The following is a 15,829-nucleotide window of genomic DNA, read 5'->3' as shown; positions in this document are numbered from 1 at the left end:
AGATCGGCACTTCCCAAGCCTACCTCGGTCTGGCTGCAGATGGGCACCAGGGAGAAAGAGGTGTGGGGCAAGGCCCCACCAGTGGCCACCTCAGCATAGTGGTCTTTCGGATCTTGGGGAGAGAAGCATCCTCTCAGACTGATGGGAGGTGGGGTCAGAGGCACTTCTCAGAGGAGAAAGCTTGTCTGGGTCTTGAGAAATGGAGTAGGAGAATGGTGTTCATTGCAGAGGCAGCAGTATGTGCCCAGACTTGATACCAAGAGGTAACACGATGTGAGAAAAAGCAGTGAATGAGAATTCAGGAGGCCCTGAGCTCCAGTTCTGGCTCGACTTCCCAACCAGGCTTTGTAACCCTCTGAAAGGCCCTGTATGCGTCACCTGACTCAACTCTGCCAAGTTTCTTTATGTGCAAAATAAAGAGGACTGGACCCCGTTCAGCTCCTCCGTGATAGCTAGAAAAGACCCATTTCCGCAGATGCGGAACCTAAGGACTTAAGAGTCCTGAATGGAGCGCTGTCTTTGGAGGACTGTCGTGTGGAAGAGGAGTTGGACTAGCTAGAACTCAGACTGTGGGTAGAAGGACAGGTTGGTATTTCAGCTTAAGAGCAGGAGAGCTGCCCAGAGGCAGCAAGATCTGCCTGGGAAACCCTGAGTCCCCCAGTGCTGAGTGCTCGTGTGGGTGAGATTCGCCTGAAAACGACCAAATCAGAGAATGCACAAGGCCCCTCCCACCCTGTCGTCTGAGGTTTTAAAGACCTTCCAGCATGCATGTTCTGAAACAGTAATTTTCAAATTGTTTTTAAATTCACAGAACTCTTTTTTACAAACTTAGGCTTACATGGACACCCACTCTGAAGAACAGCTCAATACAGAGCCGCCATGGTTCGGTCCTGAATGGCGCAAATGGTTTGTGCTCAACTACTAACCGAAAGGTTTCTGGTTCGAATCCACCCAGTGGTGTTGCAGAAGAAAAGCCTGGTCTTACTTCTGTAAGGTTACAGCCACTGAAAACCCTATGAACACAGTTCTACTCTGAAACACGTGGGGTACCATGAGTCAGAATCAACTCAGTGGCAACGGGATTGGTTTGGTTTGGGTATGGTTGGGGGAGGAGGGGGTCCAGCACCCCACTGCCCAGCCTCCACCTCTCCACATATTCTGAGCACAGTTTGAAAGCCACTCTTGTACAGCCCTGTAGGCTCAGGGCTGCTGAAGGTTGGAGCTACTCCACATAATGTCCACATTTAAGCAGATCGCTTCTCTTTGGCAGTTTCACTTCTCTGAACATGAGGAGCCCAGCTTCTGGCTTCTGGCTTCCTGTCTCTTCCCCTAATCTCGCTGTCTGGCCAGAAACAGGGCCTGGGCTGCATCCTTCAGACCTGAGCTGGCATCAGCCCAGGCTTGGGCCTATTTGGTGGTTCTTGGATGTGTGCACTTGGTTGTTCAGAAGTCACTCCATAGCATCTCCACTTATCATCCCAAATTCTTTGGCATAAAAGTGCATCCTATTCTTAGAGTCATGCTGGGCATCAGACTCGTTAGCTGCTGCTGTCTTCCCAGAAGCTGATGCTGAGAGCGGACGTCTCCTAAAAAAACTCGCAGTAGTAAAATCAAGAAAATGGCACAGATGCCTGTGAAATGGGCAAGGATTTGGCAGCGTAGTGGGAGTCCACCCAGAAGGTGTAAAAGGTGTCCTTGACCCGCTCTTCACCTGCTCTTTCCTGGCTCCTGTCTCTCCATCAGCCGCCCTGAGCTCTGTCGCATGTATCCTCTTTCTTCCTGCCCTCACTTCTGCCCTGGCGTGGCCTGAGCATGGTTACAACACCCTCTCCCTGGCCCTCTGCTTCCCCACTTACGCCATCCTCCACACTGCACGCAGAGGGGGCTCACAAAACACACACCTGTGCAACCACAAAGACCCGGATGAAAAGGCATTTCTTCTATGAAAGCCACCTAGGACGCAACCCACTGATTCCTCTTGGGTCATCCAGAGCACTTTGTGCATTGTCTTTATTACCGTTTTTATTTCTTGTTTTATGGTCTCTTAAGTACCTATTATTCACCCTTGAGATCAAGGGTAGAGTCTGATTTGGCTTTGTGTTTCTGGCCCTGGCCCAGCCCCAGGCTCAGACCAGGCAGTTAGTATGTGTTGTTGAGTAAATACACAGGATACTGCTCACTGTTGGCATGGCTGCTTAAAATAGAGATTCAGCTGGTGAGCTCTGTGCCTGTGCTGTGGGATTACACCACCGCAGGCCTGTCCCTGGACAGTGCATTAAAGACCCCCGACCCCAGATGTTGTAACATGATGTAATTTCTCCAGAACCTTGGCAAAAGGAGAATCTGGTTGCACCCAGAACCCAGGGTGAACTTCCCAGTGACTGACACCTCAGCTCTCCCCAGTTTATTTTCCCCAAGGGCTGTGTTTCCTACTTTTTGGCAGCTCAGTATTTTTAGCAGATAGAGGGCTCGGTAGGCTGTGCCGCATAGAACTTGCTCCTCTTCTCACAGACATCCCTTCCTTTTTGAAGTTCCCTGAGACAGCGGCGTGTCACTTTGGCCAAGCCAGTCAGCTCTCTGTGGCTAGATCTCCCAGGGCACAGTGACCGCTGGGAGCTGACCCAAAGTCTCACTTCACAGGACACAGGTTGCCCAACAATGGGCTTTGGATTGACAGCGTGTACGTTTCTGATGACATCTTCTTCTTGCTTTGCCTGACTAAACCCATGTCAGATTCCCTGGGGGGGGGGGGGGAGACGTATTTGACACCAAGATCATAATAAAATCATAAATTTGGCAAACCTTGAAAATATCCACCAGGCGATCATTGGAAACTCTATGAGGCGGTTCTAGCCTGTCCTATAGGGTCACTGTGAATCGGAATGGACTAGACGGTGATGGGTTTTGGTTTTAAAATATCTAAATTTAGAGGAGATACAAGAGTTTTGTGATAAAATATTAATTTGTTTATTATTTAATTTGTGTTAATTAAAGCTCCTAGGTAGTGCAAACAGTTTGTGCTATACCGCTAACCTGAAGGTTGCTGGTTCAAACCCACCCAGCAGTACCACGGAAGAAAAGCAGCGGCAATCTGCTTCAGTTAAGATTACAGCCCAAAAAACCCTATGGAGCAGTTTTACTCTGAAACACATGGGGTCGCAATGAGTCAAAATCAACTCAACAGAAACTAACGACAACATTTGATTGATAATTTCCAAATGTTAACAATACTATAAGGAAAAGTCAATAATATAAATGTAGAATATCCTTGTAGAATCTCAGATTTAAAAGATAACTTGGAGGCCGTGGAGCCTCTCCGCCCCCATTTAAGAGAAAAATGGTGCTTATGGAGAGAAAAATCATGCGCCTGAAAGTCAGACAGGCCCCCACTAGCTGCATGACCTTGGGGAAATTACTTCGAGGCACAATTTAGCTCTGGGTTGGATCCACCTCTCCTGCATTTTATTTGATTTGCACCGTTTCTTAAAACAGGTTGTGTCATATCTTAAAACCGCGAAGCAGTTAAGCACATAAACTTCGTAGTCAGGCAACCTGGGTTCAAACTTACTGGCTGTGTGACCTTGGGCAAGTGACTTAACCTCTCTGTGACTCCATTTTCTCATGTGTAAACAGGGATGAAAGAATCTCCATCTCATACACTGTTGTTCAGATTAAATGAAGGAATGCACATAGAATGTTTACAATAGTGCTTGGCACTTTTTTTTTTGGCACTTAGTAAAAGCAATGTAATAGTTTGCTAACATTACTAGTTATAAAAGTCTGAATTTGTGGTTTTCTTGAAAAGCCAGAAGATCTGAAAACCCCACACAGTACTTGGCTGGAAGGGAGTAGCTGCTGCCCCCTCTGAGAGGGACTGTGCCCTGCCTTCCAGTTCACCACAGCCCCCACACTCCCCACCTCCTTACACTGCCTCTGCCTTGCCCGGTCCCATTGCCACCACACTGCCCTCTAGGGCCCTGAGCCTCCATTTCTTCCTTTGTCCTCAGGAATAAATATAGCCATTTCACAATGTTGTTACAGAGGTAAACGAGTTAATCCACATGAAGCACCTTCTACCGCCACGCTGCATCTATAATGGGCTCACAGTAATCATTCATTCCCTTCCTGCCACAGGGTACCCTAGTCTGTTCATCTAGCCTCTGGGTGACCAGTGTTAATGACAGGGAGCTCGCTACCTTAGACAGCATCATTATCTGGGACCAACTATCTCATCCATTGCCTTGTTGGAAATGCCATTTAATCTCAACCAAACCCCTTTGTCTGTAATCTTCAGTAGGGGGATGTACCATCTCCTTGGGAGCTCTGTGCCTAGTTCCTGTGTGCTTGATGGGATCTGTGGGGTTTTAGACATGCCTCAGAAGAACCTAGAGCCACAATCCAAGTTGCCTGAGCTGATTGCTTTGTCAGGCAGCTCTGGTAGCACCACCTGCAGGATTAGAGTACAGGGGAGGACATCACACTAGGTCATACTATGTCATGCTTAAGAGCACTGAAGTCAGACCTTGGCTCCAGACCCAGCCTTGCAACTTTCTAGCTGCCTTGTGACTTCAGGCAAGTCACTTTCTCAATTTCCTTCTTTATTGTTGTTATTGTTCGCTGCCATCAAGTCGGTCCCAACTCATGGCAACCCCATGTACAATGGCATGAAATAGTACCTGGTCCTGCACCATCCCCATGATTGGTTGCAGATTGGACCGTTGTGATCCGTAGGGTTTTCAATGGCTGATTTTCAGAAGTAGATCACCAGGCGTTTCCTCCTAGTCCATCTTAGTCTGGAAGCTCTGCTGAACCTGTTCAGCAACATAGCAACACACACCCTCCACTAACTTATGCGTGTTGGCTGCACATGAGAGGCATTGGCTGGGAATTGAACCCAGGTCTTCTGCATGGAAGGTGACCATTCTGCCAGTGAACCACTACTACCCCTGTTGTTGTTGTGTACTGTCGAGTTCATTCCAACTCATAGTGACCCTATAGGACGAGTAGAACTGCCCCCATAGGGTGTCCAAGGCTGTAATCTCATGGAAGCAGATCATCACGTCTTTCTCCCGCTGAGTGGCTAGTGGGTTCGGACCAACAACCTTTTGGTTGGCAGCTGACCGCTAAACTACTATGCCACCAGGACTCCTTCCACTGCCCCTAGTTCTTCTTTATTAAATGATAATGATAAGACCCTCCTCATCAATGGGTTATTAGAGGATCTTTTCCTTTTCCATTGAGTCCATTAGTCTAGGGCTGTAGCATAAGGAGGAAATCCTGGTGGTGTAGTGGTTAAGAGTTCAGCTGCTAACCAAAAGGTCGACAGTTCGAATCCAGCAGGTGCTCCTGTGGGGCAGTTCTGCTCTGTCCTATAGGGTCACTATGAGTCGGAATTGACTCAATGGCAGTGGGTGTGGTAGCATAAGGATGAAAACAGAGCTATCCAGGAGGAACCTGGCAGATGCACACCCTTCCTCACAGCCCCACTGTCTCCTGACCTGAGGCAGCAGGACCTACCAAGAGCTGCTTCCAGGTGGGAGCATGTCCCTTTGCTATGTGTCCTCAAGTAGGTCACTGCCCTGACCCTCAGGTACTCAAGCTGGCTGAGCTCAAGGTCTCTCCAGAGAAGACATCCTGGAATCCACAGAAACAGCTCTTCTTCTCTAATAACAAAACCCAAGGCTGTTTTCTAGACCGGATGACGCTCATGGGTTGTCGGGACAGCAGAAGACAGGCAGGCAGTGGGCTTGGAGAAATCTCTCCCTGTCCTGGGAGCTGTGAGTCTGCCTCAACCCAGATCTGTCAGTGGCTTGCACCCCAGGGAGGGCAGGGGGTTGGTCGTTTCTCCCTGTGGGTAAAGGACAACCTGTGGCACAGGCCTCCAAAAGACAGCTTTGGAAGCAGGAGGTGGGGGGAGGAGTATAAATGGGGAGAGTAAGAGCAGGGCCAACAGATGCAGGACCATGCCCCTTGAGCCCCCACCACGACTTTCTGGTTTCCTGCACTGGCATTTTTCTGCAGCTGTCAACACCTGCTCGGTTCCGCCCCAAAGCTGGCAGCCTTTCAGGAAAGGCTGGGTAGAGAAAGATGTCGTTCCTGTTTGTCTGCAGCCTTACAGGCCCCTGAGAATCCTGAAGAAGGGTAGTGTTAATGAAACCTGGGTCAGCATCATCCCAGAGTATTTGTGCAGCACATCTATGCAGGGGCAGAGTGCTGAGAGGGAAGGTCCCTGACTGGGTGGCTTTGGCCACATCTCTTAAGCTCTTTGGGCTTTGGTTCCCTTTTCTGTAAAATGAAAACAATGGTAAAAAGGTTGATGGGGCGTTGAATGATGCTGGGTGTCTTTCCCAGGGAGGGTAAGTGACTTGCCCAAGGTCAGCCAGCAATTTAGAGCAGGAGCCAGGACTTGAACCCAGGCCTCCTACCAACCACTACCCTTGTAAGCAGAATAGTTCTTCTTAGAAAGTGATGAGTGTTCAGCGTTGGGGAAATATAATTGAAAACAAAATCTCACAACTCAGCAAACCTCTCCACAAAAGTAGAAAAGAAAGAAAACTATTTTATTATTGAATAAGCATTAAAACAGAATGTGATACATCACAGGCAATCCGTTAAAGAGATTGCAAAGAAGAAAGAAATCTGACCCATTACATAGCCAAGCAGACGCACTCCACTCCATACAAAATGTTCTGAAGATAAATAACTAGTCCGCAAGTAAGAGACCTTGACAGCACCATTTGTCATTTAATAAGAAAAAAAAAGAGTTGCTGTCAAGTCAACTTCAACTCATAGTGACCCTATGTGTGTCAGAATAGAACTGCGTTCCATAGGGTTTTCACTGGCTGATTTTTTAGAAGTAGATTGCCAGATCTTTCTTCCAAGGAGCATCTAGGTGGACTCAAACCTTCAACCTTTTGGTTAACAGCCAAGCATGTTAACCATTTGCACTACCCAGGGACTGCTTTTCACACAGTTCATCTCAAATCCACCTGCTAATCGGGGTGGCTATTTGTGTTTGCTAATTTCCTTTCCCATCTGTCATTTGTGGTACAGATGGCTTGCTTGTTGCTGTGCTACTGGAAGCTATACCACCGGTATTTCAAATACCAGCAGGGTCACCCCTGGTGGACAGGTTTCAGCAGAGCAACCAGACTAAGACAGACTAAGAAGGACCTGGTGGTCCACTTCTGAAAAAATTGGCCGGTGAAAACCTTATGAATAGCAGCGGAACATTTTCTGATATAGTGCCGGAAGATGAGTCCCGCAGGTAGGAAGGCACTCAGAATACAACTGAGGAATAGCTGCCTCCTCAGAGTCACCCTTAATGAAGTGGATGGAGTCAAGCTTTTGGGACTTCCGTTTGCTGATGTGGCATGACTCAAAATGAGAAGAAACAGCTCTAAATACCCATTAATAATTGGAACGTGGAATGTACAAAGTATGAATCTAGGAATATTAGTTGTTAAAAATGAAATGGAATGCTTGAAAGTCAGTATCCTACACATTAGTGAGCTGATATATTAGTTGTGGGATGACATCAAGGACACCATACATGAAGAAAGCAAGAAGTCATTAAAAAGGAAGGAAAGAAAGAAAAGACCAAAATGGATGTCAGAAGAGACTCTGAAAGTTGCTCTTGAATGTGGAGTAGCTAAAGCAAATGGAAGAAATGATGAAGTTAAAGAGCTGAACAGAAGATTTCAAAGGGTGGCTCAAGAAGACAAACTAAAGTATTATAATGAAATGTGCAAAGACCTGGAAATAGAAAATCAAAAGAGAAGAATATGCTTCGCATTTCTCAAGCTGAAAGAACTAAAGAACAAATGCAAGCCCCTAGTTGAAATATTGAAGGATTCTATGGGGAAAATATTGAATGATGCACGAAGCATCAAAAGAAGACAGAAGGAATACAGAGTCACTCTACCAAAAAGAATTGGTCAAAGTTCAGCCAATTCAGGAGGTAGCTATATGATCAAGAACCAATGGCGCTGAAGGAAAAAGTCCAAGCTGCACTGAAGGCGTTGGCAAAAAACAAGGCTCCAGGAATTGACGGAATACCAGCTGAGATTTTTCAACAAACAGACGCAGCACTGGAGGAGGTCCTCACTCATCTATGCCAAGAAATTTGGAAGACAGCTACCTGGCCAACTGACTGGAAAAGATCCATATTTGTACCCATTCCAAAGAAAGGTGATCCAACCAAACCCAGTAAACCTACAGCCGTTGAGTCGATCCATAGCGATCCTATAGAACAGAGTAGAACTGCCCCATAGAGTTTCCAAGGAGTGCCTGGTGGATTTGAACTGCTGACCTCTTGGTTAGCAGCCATAGTACTTAACCACTATGCCAACAGAATGTGGAAATTATGGAACAATATCATTAATACCACACACAAGTAAAATTATGCTGAAGATTATTCAAAAAAACATTGCCGCAGTACATCAACAGGGAACTGCCAGAAATTCATGCTGGATTCAGAAGAGGACATGGAACAAGGAATATCATTGCTGATGTCAGATGGATCTTGGCTGAAAGCAGAGAATACCAGAAAGAAGTTTACCTATGTTTTATTGACATGCAAAGACATTCAGCTATGTGGATCATAACAAATTATGGATAACATTGCAAAGAATGGGAATTCCAGTGCACTTAATTGTGCTCATGAGGAACTTGCACTTAGACCAAGAGGCAGTCATTCAAACAGAACAAGAGGATACTGTATGGTTTAAAGTCGGGAAAGGTGTGTGTCAGTGTCGTATCTTTTCACATATTATTCAATCCGTATGCTGAGCAAATAATCTGAGAGGCTGGACTATACGAAGAAGAACAGGGCATCAGGATTGAAGGAAGACTCATTAACAGCCTGAGATATGTAGACGACACAATCCTGCTCGCTGAAAGCGAAGAGGGCTTGAAGCACTTACTGACGAAGATCAAAGACTACAGCCTTCTGTATGGATTGCACCTCAACGTAAAGAAAACAAAAATCCTCACAGCTGGACTAATAAAGCAACGTCTTGATAAAGGGAGAAAATACTGAAGTTGCCAGGGATTTCATTTTACTTGGGTCCACAATCAGTGCTCATGGAAGCAGCAGTCAAGAAATCAAACAACATATTGCATTGGGCAAATCTGCTGCAAAAAGACCTCTTTACAGAGTTGAAAAGCAAAGAGAACTAAAGTGGGTCTGACCCAAGCTATGATATTTATATCATCACCCCCTATGCATGGAAAATGTGGACAATGAATAAGGAAGACCAAAGAAGAGCCAATGCTTTTGAATTATGGTATTGGCAAAGAATATTGAATATACTATGGACTGCTGGAAGAACACACAAGTCTATCTTGGAAGAAGTACAGCCTGAGTGCTCCTTGGAAGCACATACTTTGGACATGTTATCAGGAGGGACTAGTCCCTGGAGAAGGACATCATGCTTGGTAAGGTAGAGGGTCTACGAAAAAGAGGAAGACCCTCAACGAGATGGACTAACACAGTGGCTAAAACAATGGGCTCAAACATAGCAATGATTGTGAGGATGGCGCAGAACTGGGCAGTGTTTCCTTCTGTTGTCCATAGGGTCGGCTATGAGTCAGAACTGACTGGACAGCACATAACAATGACAACAATTGCCTTTATCGAAAGGAATAGTAAACTACTCATTTCTCTCTGACAGGTAGGTAATTATAATTTGGAACTAGACACCTAATTTAAATCTCCACGGAGATAGGAACACTACTTCCTTCATGTTTACATTTCAAAGAGATGGCTCCTAGGTTCTTGAGAAAGCATTCCTGGGTTGTAACTGCAGCAGAAGGCTTATTTAGCTTTTAGGGTTTACAAACCTCCCAAAGGGGCAGAGAAAGAATTTACAATTACAAGTTTTCTAAGAGGAGGGAGTGGCCTTTTTTACACCAGGGAAAATTCATTTTTCCGTTTTCAGCATATATCTCCCCTTACATCAGACAGGGTTATGCAGGACTGGCACAATGTGGTTCATTGGTAGAATGTTCTTGTTTCACGGGGGAAGACCCTGTTCAGTTCCCAGCCTATGTGCCTCATGAGCAGCCATCACTAGTCTGTTGGTGGAGGCTTTCATGTTGCTATGATGCTGAACAGGTTTCAGTGGAGCTTACAGACTAGGATGGACTAGGAAGAAAAGCCTGGTGATCTCAGAAATCAGTCAGCGAAAACCCCATCCATGGATCACAACAGTCTGAGTGGCAACTGATCATGGAAATGACACAGGTCCAGGCAGTGTTTAGTTCCATTGTGCACAGGGTTGCCATGAGTCAGAGACCAACTTGATGGCAGCTAACAATAATCCAGAGCCCAAAGCATCAGGTTCAGCTTGTGCTCAGGAACTCAGAGAGTGGGAAAATCCAGGCTGAAAGAGTCTGATTTTAGTGTCCGGCTGTGATGCCTGGCTGGGGGCTCTCAACTGCAAGGAGAATACAGACCCCAGAAGGGAAGTTTTGGTTTCTGAGTGTGCAACCAGTGGATATTGACTGAGCACTTGCTGAGTATCAGACACTGTGCTGCCCCTGAGAATGCAGCAGCGAATAAGGTAGACATGGTCCCTGCCCTCATGGAGATATTAGGGACTATGCTTGTAAAAAGGCCACTGTAATGCACATAGCATGACAAGTGCTGTGAAGGAGTGGGGAGCCTCCGCAGGCCCAGAAGAGTGGTGCAGGAAGGACTGGAGAAGCTGGACAGAAGAGAGGCTAATCTGGGGCTGGGGAGGAGGTAAGACACTTGGCAGGGACTCTGAGGAACCGTGAGGTCTGGTACAGTTGGAGGGGAGTGCAGTGGGGGTTGGGGGTTGGTAAGAATTGGTTCAAGAAGAGCTGGAGAGGTAAACAGAGCAGATGGTGCCTGAGGCTTCTGGGCCTCGAAGTGGTAGGGCTTTATTCTGAGATCACGGGAGGAGCATTGAATGGGGCTCCTTGGGCTGGGAGGACGTGGCAGGGCCACACCTATTTTTGGAGTGCTCCATCTGGCTGCTTGGTGAAGGAAGGATGCAGTGTGGTAGGAGAGAGGCTGGTGGCCTGGCAAGTGGGGAGAGGGGTACGGACATGTTTGGAACATGTTTTGGATGTAGCATTGACAGGTTGTGGTGATGGATTGAATATGGAGAGTGGAGAAAATGGAGTCACCAAGAATCATGGCCAAGTAGCTGGCTTGGCCAACCACGGGGAAGTGGTGCCACTTACTGAGATGAGGACCCAGGAGAGGTGCTGTGGGGAACATGGTGAGTGGCTGTTGCCACATGAGGTGTGAGGTGCCTAAAGATCACCAGCGGGTTGCTGAGTGGGCACAGCAAAGAGACTGGAGCTGGTGGCGGAGAGGTAAGGGGGGCGCCATCCATGTCTAGGTGGAGAGTCAGGCCGCATGCAGAGAGGAGCTCACTTTGGGGAAGGTGGGAGGTGAGAAGGTATAGGCTGGAGGCTTGGGGCACACCAACATATAAAGGGAGACTGAGGAGGAGGGACTTCAGAGAGAAGGGGATCATACAAGTTAAGCAAGTGCTTCGGGAAGGTGATATGTGGACTTCTGGTGAGAGGGGAGACGGGAAACGGGAGAATGTCCTCTGGATTTAGCAGCGTGTGACCTTGGCAAGAACAGTCTGCAAAGAGGTAGACAGCGAATGTAACAGCTCTTTGGGCTGTGAAGGGAAGCAGAGAGAGCAGTCGCTGGAGTGGAACTGGGGTCAAGAGAGGCTTTTTGGTTGGGTGGTTTGTGTGGGAGAGAACTGAGGTAGGTCTGTGGGGATGGGGAGGTGAGAAGAAGGAGGCAACGAGGCCCTTGAGAAACTGCTGGGGAGGGTAGCTAATACATGGGGTCTCTGTGCAGGCAAGAGGGACTGGGTCCTGAGCTCAGGTGGTGGGGTTGGCCTTTGGTAGGAGGAGAGTCCAGTTCACACTAAAGGACAGCTGCCACATGCCTGTCCCTGAGCTGGGCCCTGTGAGAACCCCAGAGCTGTACAAGCCCCAGTCCTGGCCTTCAAGAAGCAGAGACGTCACAAGCTCAAGGTCATTCAGCCAGGACTGCCATCTTCAAAGTCCTGCGGCCCTTCAGTGGCCATCCTCATCAAGGTCTCCGTGACATTAGACTGTGTTGGACTACTTTCATCTTCGCTTCCAAACCACAGCTCTTCTATTACTTCTCTGACCTTCCCTCTGACTTCTCCCCCTGGCGGCAGTTTTTTTTTTTTTTTTTTTTGGTGCAATTTTTTTCTGCCATCGTTACATTTTGGTACTTCCCAGGCCTCTGGTCCCCTTTCATTTTATGTACTCTCTTGAGCAGTCATCTTACTCCTTACAAATCTACAGCTCCTGTCCTGAGTCCCAGAATTTCAACTGTACCACACATTTCTTCCTGTCTTTTTTTTTTTTTTTTTTTATTTCATGGGCATCTCACACTCAGCAGCTGAAAACCAGAGTCCAACATAGTTTCCATCCAAGCCTGAGAATGGAACCACTTGAGTGAGCCAAGTTGAAAATGTTGGGTCTTTTTCCTCCCTCATTCTGACCCTCACCCCTACCTATATGGCTGCCAAGGCCTGTGGATTCTATGCCCAGAAGGCTCCAGAATCCCTGTCCTAGAACGTGCATGTAGTGCCTGGACTACTCTCTCCTCCTCCAAACCATTCCCTACAATGCCAGTGAGGTATCCTCTCTTACGTTTATCTTTAAGGCAACTTTGATCAAATCTAAACTTTTTAGTGTGATATTCAAAGCCAATGGCTGTCCAGCCTGTCCTGCCTGTCCAGCCTCATCTCGTCTCATTCGCTAGACACTCCAGGCCTTCTAACACCTCCTGCCTTTGCCCCTGGGTTCCCTGGCCTGAAGCCCTCCCTTGTTCTTCCCAGAAGGCTGTGCATGACTTCCATGGGGGTGACAAAGTATTGTATGTAGTTGTGTATATGGCCCCCCAGTCATGGCACCGCCCTTGAAGACTCAAACAGAATCCTCTCTCTCTCTTTGTATGTTTTTGTTGTTAGTTGCCATTGAGTTAATACTGACTAATGGCGACCTTATGTACAGCAGAATGAAACATTGCCCAGTCCTGCATCATCTTTACAACTGCTGGCATGTTTGAGTCTCTCATTGGGCTACTGTGCCAATCCGTCTTGCAGAGGCTCTCCCATATCTTCGCTGGCCCTCCAAACATAATGTCCTCCTCTAGCAATTGATTCCTTCTGATGACGTGTCCAAAGCGAGCAAATCAGATAATGTTCTGTTGCTATCTGTATGTTTCCATTGGCTAATTTTCAAAAGTAGATTGCCAGAACTTTCTTTGTAGTCTGGAAGATATGCTGAAACCCATGTCCACCATGGGTGACCCTGCTGGTATTTGAATTACCAACGGCATAGCTTCCAGCATCACAGCAACATGCTAGCCACCACAGTACAGCAAACTGATAGACAGGTTGTATATCTAGTCATTGGAAAGGCCATCTGTCACCAAAGCTTGATATGGGGGAAGAAATGAAGTGATCTGAGAGCAGCCGAGATGGATAGACACCTGCTTCTAAGTTGGCCTAAGCGTAGAACCAGCCAAAACATGGTCACATCGTAGTGGCTGTAAGGCCTGTGTGGGAGTGACCCCACATCACCCAACACAGCAGCGGACATGGAGGGAAGGTGGATGCTGATGGACCCATTGTAGTTGGCGGTCAGAGTCAGGGGATCATGGACGCACTGAGCACAGCAAGGCTGAGTTGAGGCTGGTGTCCAGGTGGTGGCAGAGCCCCTGGTGCAAAGAGGAGACTGAGCCATTCTCACCCTGTCTTCTCCTTGCTGGGAAAGGGAGCCCCATCTCAGCCTGTCTTCACGGAAAGACTGAATCTCCCGTGGGACTTGAAGGACATGGGAATTAAAATCTGGGTGTTGGCAGCTGCATTAGGCCCAGGAAGCCTACTACATGATGATGAACAGCTGTCACTGGGGAGCAGACACCACATGTTTGGCCATAGGATGCCTTTTTTAGGACCAAAATTGAGTCCTTTCTCCCCAATACGCCCACCATGGCCTGCAGTGCCTCCCACTAAACACAAGATGGCGCTTAGCCCTAGGGCAGGTGAAACTTGGCCGACCTGACCTGAAGACCTCACATCTGAAATTGATTGGTCAAGTCAGGGCTTCTAAAAGTGAAGAAAAGGCGGTTTTAGATGCCATGAGTGGTGTTGGTTGGCTGTATCTGAGATGGCAAAACACAGGGGTGTGTGTGTGTGTGTGTGTGTTGGTGATATTTCTGCCGCTGGGCAGGAATGCGTTGGCATCTTCCTCTCTGGTGTGCGGTGTAAGTGTGGGGCGTGGGTAGGACTCTGCTAGACATTGGAAGGCAGGTTCAGCAGGCTGAGAGGCCAGACCCTCCTCCAAAGCTCCTGTGTTGACAGACAGACCCCAAGGTGTGTAAGTGAGAAGGCTTTTTCTCCTGGAAGTATGCCAGGAGTTCCCCCTTAGCCCCGTCGCCTGCCACAGCTTTCCTCAGCCCCGCTGGAAACTTGAACGTGTGTAGCATTAGCAGATAAGACGGCTTTGATGATGATCCTATTGAGCCTTGTGGGACTCGTGGATATGGAAATAAGAGCATCCAAATTCAGGTCTAGAGAATATCAGTGGCCCTGAGGCCCAGCTGGTGGTCTGGCTGCCCTAGGCAGCTTCTGAAACATTTTGGCACTTCCTCCTATGATCCAAAGTGATTCCTGAAGCTCCAGGAGTGTCGAGGTGGCTGTGAATCTGGGTCCTGAAGCACCCCCAGAGTGACTGGAGGTGGGGGTACAGGAGAGAGCTCAGGACTCCTAGAAATCATGGTGGTCCGTGTTGCTTCCCCTCACACAAGTGTCTGGGTGGCTTCCCCATAGACTATTTTAGCCTTTGTTGCCCCTAACGGGAAAGTGGATGGGCTTTGGGGCAGGTTTTGATCCCGGTTCTGTCACTTTCTGGCTGTGGGAGCTTGGGTGTGTCTCTCACACTCTCTCACCCTTGGGTTCCTGAGGGTCCTTGCCTCTCAGGCGATTGTGAGCTAACTCAGGTGAAACGCCTCACACAGAGTGAGCACTTGGTAAATGGTGGCTGCCAGCACTGTTGCTGTTATTTTTTTTAATCACAGGATTACTCTATTGGCCTAGGTGGTTGTTCTTGATGGGCAGATACTATAGCCTGGGCTGGCTCTGGAAAGGAGGCCATCTGGGGACCTGGGGCTTCTCCCTCCCCAGCAGGAAGTTCCAGTGTCTGGGTCATGGGTCAGGGCAGGCACAGGAGTCCACGGTCGACCCCCAGAACATCTTGGCCCACCCCACCTCTGGTTCTTTCTGGTTCCACGTCCTCTACTCCCAATGTCCATAACCGGCTGGAGGAAGCTAGGAAACACGTACATCTTCTGAGGTGGGAACCCACCTCTTCTCCTCCTTTTTTTTTTTTTCCTTTACCATGACGCCTGTCGCTCATAGGTACAAATCAAACGAAGAGTATGTATATGTGCGAGGCCGCGGCCGAGGGAAATATGTTTGTGAGGAGTGTGGAATTCGCTGCAAGAAGCCCAGCATGCTGAAGAAACACATCCGCACCCACACTGACGTCCGGCCCTATGTGTGCAAGCACTGTCACTTTGCTTTTAAAACCAAAGGTAAGAGACAGTCGGCCGGGGCACCTGCCCCTGCCCAGTGCAGGGAGCTCCCCTCTGGGAGCCCCAGCACAGAGCTCAGGGGCCCAGGCCTCTTTGCCTGGGGCCCAGAGCACCTCACTTGCTTGGTTCCTGCCCCACTTGGCAACCAGTGGCAGAGCAGCTGGCTCCTCGGATTCCACACACGCGCCCCCCCCA

At 48.2% G+C, this 15,829-nt stretch overlaps 1 protein-coding gene across 5 annotated transcripts in view; it reads left to right on the top strand.

Moving 5' to 3' along the window:
• The window catches only part of HIVEP3 (HIVEP zinc finger 3), a 119,688-nt gene that overhangs the window by 85,133 nt on the left and 18,726 nt on the right, over nt 1-15,829 (top strand). For all 5 annotated transcript variants that reach the window (XM_049878959.1, XM_049878960.1, XM_049878961.1 and 2 more), the window contains one exon: nt 15,459-15,634. In XM_049878959.1, the coding sequence (XP_049734916.1) occupies nt 15,459-15,634 (176 nt within the window). The remainder of the gene's footprint in view (nt 1-15,458; nt 15,635-15,829) is intronic.

The sequence above is a fragment of the Elephas maximus genome, chromosome 3 (assembly GCF_024166365.1).
Source record: "Elephas maximus indicus isolate mEleMax1 chromosome 3, mEleMax1 primary haplotype, whole genome shotgun sequence".
NCBI classification, from domain to species: domain Eukaryota; kingdom Metazoa; phylum Chordata; class Mammalia; order Proboscidea; family Elephantidae; genus Elephas; species Elephas maximus.
The sequence above is the reverse complement of the archived record's forward strand: the minus strand, read 5'-3'. Positions and strand labels throughout refer to the sequence as shown.